The sequence below is a fragment of the Petaurus breviceps genome, unplaced genomic scaffold (genome assembly GCF_028583685.1).
Source record: "Petaurus breviceps papuanus isolate PSGF00001 unplaced genomic scaffold, PetGlider_PUasm1.0 84, whole genome shotgun sequence".
Lineage (NCBI taxonomy): Eukaryota > Metazoa > Chordata > Mammalia > Diprotodontia > Petauridae > Petaurus > Petaurus breviceps.
The window spans coordinates 8,394,405-8,398,435 of NW_027186645.1; the positions used below are offsets into that span (position 1 = coordinate 8,394,405).

At 37.8% G+C, this 4,031-nt stretch overlaps 1 protein-coding gene across 1 annotated transcript in view; it reads right to left on the reverse strand.

The window, feature by feature from the left end:
• The window catches only part of DOCK4 (dedicator of cytokinesis 4), a 577,420-nt gene that overhangs the window by 261,763 nt on the left and 311,626 nt on the right, over positions 1-4,031 (reverse strand). Inside the window, exons 10-11 of the mRNA XM_069107030.1 lie at positions 3,522-3,582; positions 709-841 (exon numbers count right to left, since the gene is read on the reverse strand). Coding sequence (XP_068963131.1) covers positions 709-841; positions 3,522-3,582 — 194 coding nt within the window. The remainder of the gene's footprint in view (positions 1-708; positions 842-3,521; positions 3,583-4,031) is intronic.

The following is a 4,031-nucleotide window of genomic DNA, read 5'->3' on the forward strand; positions in this document are numbered from 1 at the left end:
TCTCTCTCTCTCTCTCTCTCTCTCTCTCTCTCTCTCTCTCTCTCCTCCCCCGCCCCCATCTTGCCCAAGATGGTTGTACAGGAGCTATACAAGAGTCCAATCCATCCTGCTAGTCAGCATGGGGCAGCTGATTGGCTCTGTTTCTGACTTGAGTCTCTTTACCCCTTTTTAGGTAACTTCATGCCCCCCTTCACCTGGATATTTCCCATATTAAAGCTGATCTTATTAGTCCAGATGGTTGAACAGTTTGCCAATATAGCTCACAGCTCAAGAGATCCATCAGCTTGTAGCCAAGATGTGCCATCATGCCCAATTACCTAATTTTCATTCTCTGAGAACTTACTAACTGATGTTCAGGAAAGTAGTCTAGAAAAAAATGGGAGAAGTCATCTTGGATATTTTAAACCTATAGTAGAGAAGCTAAAAAAAGTGGATAATCAATATTCACATTGAGAACTTATATTTTGATATTGATAATTATATTTAATTATCATTTGAGAACTACAGTGAGCGACAGCAAACTTATCCCCATAACACCACACACGTTGAGTCTCTTGGGATGGACCTGTGAAATTCACCTTTTATGTCCTATCACCCGTAGCTAATACTGGCAAGAGTAGTAGAACTCTCATCCTCTATTTCAATGAGAGTAGACATAAGTGATCTCATTATCTTTTCCCCAAAGACAAATGCCTGAACATTTCTTACATGTATACTTTCAAGATGAGGTCATCCTTGGTCTCTCCAGTCAGCAGGTCGGCAATACTGAGGACTGCACAGCCAAAGGGCCGCCGATATTGTACACTGCACGCATTCTTCTTCTCTCCAGCCCCCATTCGACCTGTCCAGTAAAACAATGACAGGACATAGCCACTTGACTGGAGCCATCCTCGTGAGTCATGCCCAACTACATGGCAGTCCAGAAGGAACTTAATGTTGTGATTTGAAAGGAGGATTGGAAACCTGAGTTCTAGTCCTACCTCTGAGACTAAGCAACTGTGTGACCCTGGACTTGTCACCTAATCTCTCTGGTCCTGAATTGCCTCATCTGTAAGAAGAGAGGATTAGACAAAAAGATTTTTAAGGATCCTTAATCTAAGATTGTAGAATTCCCTATAAGTTCATAAGAACATATAAGTTCATGGGCTATTTTTCAATCATCTTTACCACTTCATCTAGACTTGCAATAAAGAGAAACATAACTTTCATAATAACTTGAAAAGATCCTCAAATGAGAAGCATTTTTAGTCTGTTATTGTCACCACCTCCCAACCCCATGAAGCATAACTCTCTTTGCTGCACAACACTTAGACGTTGACAAACTCAATTTTAGGTCTTCCCTTCTGGCTCTGTGAGGACTGGCTCTCTCTCACACACTACAAGACTGATACCATTACAGTGCTCAATTGACTGGTGCTGTCAACTCTAGAGTTCCTAACTCTTTGATTAATGAGAAGCCTAGGACTCTGGTCATATTTCTAGGAAAGGCCCCTAAGCAAGAACAAAGGGGAGCATCTAGCAACAACAAGCCGCTTCACAAATTAAGAAGGAAAAAGAAATAAGAGAGTAAAAGGGGAATAAAAAGGAATGCAAGGAAGGAGACAAGAGAATGAAAACTTTTCAATTTTCTTTATTTAGAAAATATGTTTTCCTTTCAGAATCAAAGATCCAGCCTTCAACGCTGAGAAGCAAAGCAGTAAATGGCAAGGTGTATCATATCTCATTTTTCTCAGCTAGAGCTGGCCAGCACACCATCCTCACCAATAAGCAGATGCCTAGGACACTTTTATAGAAATGAAAAGTGCCTGGCTCTTAAAGATAACAATTCCTTCTCCCCTTCATTTCATCACATCAAAAGAGCTAACAGACTAAGTCTAAATTCTTCTTACAGTGCACTGCTCCAAATCTAATTTCATCTCATTCTCAAAACGTTTAACCAAAAATCTCTTGACCTTGTTGGCAGGTCTTTCAATAATCCCAATGAAGTTATGCATTCAATGAAAGCTGGGGGGGATTAACTGCTAATTAAATGTTCAACTAATTAATATCTGCAAAATACTTGATAAAAAGAGATAACAGCTATTAAACTGTTATATATTTGAAGCAAGCATGGTGCCTATTAAAATCTCTTAGATTTAATGGTCTGCTCCAAATGCATTTTCTGTTATCCCCCTTTAAGAAATGAGGAATATTTTGTATCTTAGAGAGAAGGAATACTACCTTATTCCTCTAAATATAGAAAACTCATAAATAACCATTATAAAAAATCCAAAATGATATTATTAAAATCTAAAAGACTTCCCGCAAAACTATTTTCTTCTAGATTTTGTAGCATCAAGTTGCATTATTGATTTGAAAAAGACAATAAAAAAGTGCAGATATAAGCAGTCTTTATTCTTGTCAACTTGATGGTTTACTGAATCTCCCTCAAAGAAATATATTTCAGTATTCACTCTAGCTTTTCCTAGTATATCAAAGGATTTTCTCCCCCAAACATTCCTATGTAACAATTTAAAAAGATGACAAAAAAGTCTCACTTTTGCTGTCCTTCAAACATAAAAAGACAAAGAAATAAAAAGGGATTTCAGAAGGGATTACAGACACACACACACACACATTAGTCTGCATAGAAATGACAATATATTATAAGCTCTCCGCTCTCTATGCACAACACAGATGTTTCACGTGGACAAAAATAAAATGAAGATCAATACATTGTGCTCTACATGGGTGCACTCAAATCCTATAGAACCATGCCATTACTGAGGAAAAAAAAAACTAAACAAAAAACCCCCCCGAAACTATAGTCCTGAAAGAGTAGGGAATGAATTTCAAATTCCAGCTCTTTGGTATCAATATAAAAGCCATATGGCTTAACTATCGTGTTTTACCTTATTCGTCCAACTCCAAAATCCCTTCATTTTAAATCATTTACTATGCTGGAATAACACAGGGGAAATACATGCTGTCTGATTTATGCATGTGTAATATAAAGAATTCATGAATCTGTAGGAAATCTAGCCCCAAAAGACCACTTCACACTATCCACCAAAATTAGGATTTGTCTTTTTTTTTTAAGCTGGAAAAAAATAGCAACTTTAAAGAGAGCACTCTTGTGGACCTACTCTTCCTTCCCCAATCTTGTATAAATGACGGAAAACCTCTCTTGTTTTTCTACCAAGGGAGAAAGGAAAATCACCAAAACACCTGGCTGTCACTGACTATTTAAAAATAAAAGAATTACCAATATACTTATCTCCAATTATATTGGAGGAAAAAGACTATTCCCAGATGAGAACTAAAAATTTATAGGTTTAAATTGTCAATACTGGTGCCAGAAAAAATAAGTGGCATCAAATGCTGAGAAGCAAAGCACAGGTAGACTTCTTTCCCCAATGTATTAAAACATATGGAACTGAAATGCATCCCATCCATATCCAAATCTCATTGCCTTTTTTCTCCTAGCTACTTGCTCATCATTTGCAAATGTGTCATTAAGGTTGGCAAGCTGCCCTACTCACCTATTCGGATGATGTGCACAGTGATATAGATGTCCTTTCTGAGCTCACTGCTACCCAGATCCTGCCAAAAAAAATCAAGGACGGTCATTTGACAGCTCACACATGAAAAAACAACATTGAGAGGGTATGGTGTGCTACTTTGCCAGTACCTGGCAAAAAGTAGGCACTTAATAAATGCTAGTTGACCAATTGTACACAAAAAACAGGCTTATCCTCACCTAGCACTGCTGTGACTAACATTATTTCACAATAATAACCTTATTCTTATGGAAGCCATAGCCCCTTGTAACATTATTTCATCTAACATCATGTTTTCAGGGAACCAGTTAAGGACATTAAGGAAAAATAAATAGCTCAAAATGGAATTAGATTTCTAAAATGAAGTTCTGTTGCACCCAATCATCAGAAGGAGAGAGAACTTAGAGAGAGAGAGAGAGAGAGAGGGAGGGAGAGAGAGAGACAGAGAGAGAGAGAGAGAGAGAGAGAGAGAGAGAGAGAGAGAGAGAGAGA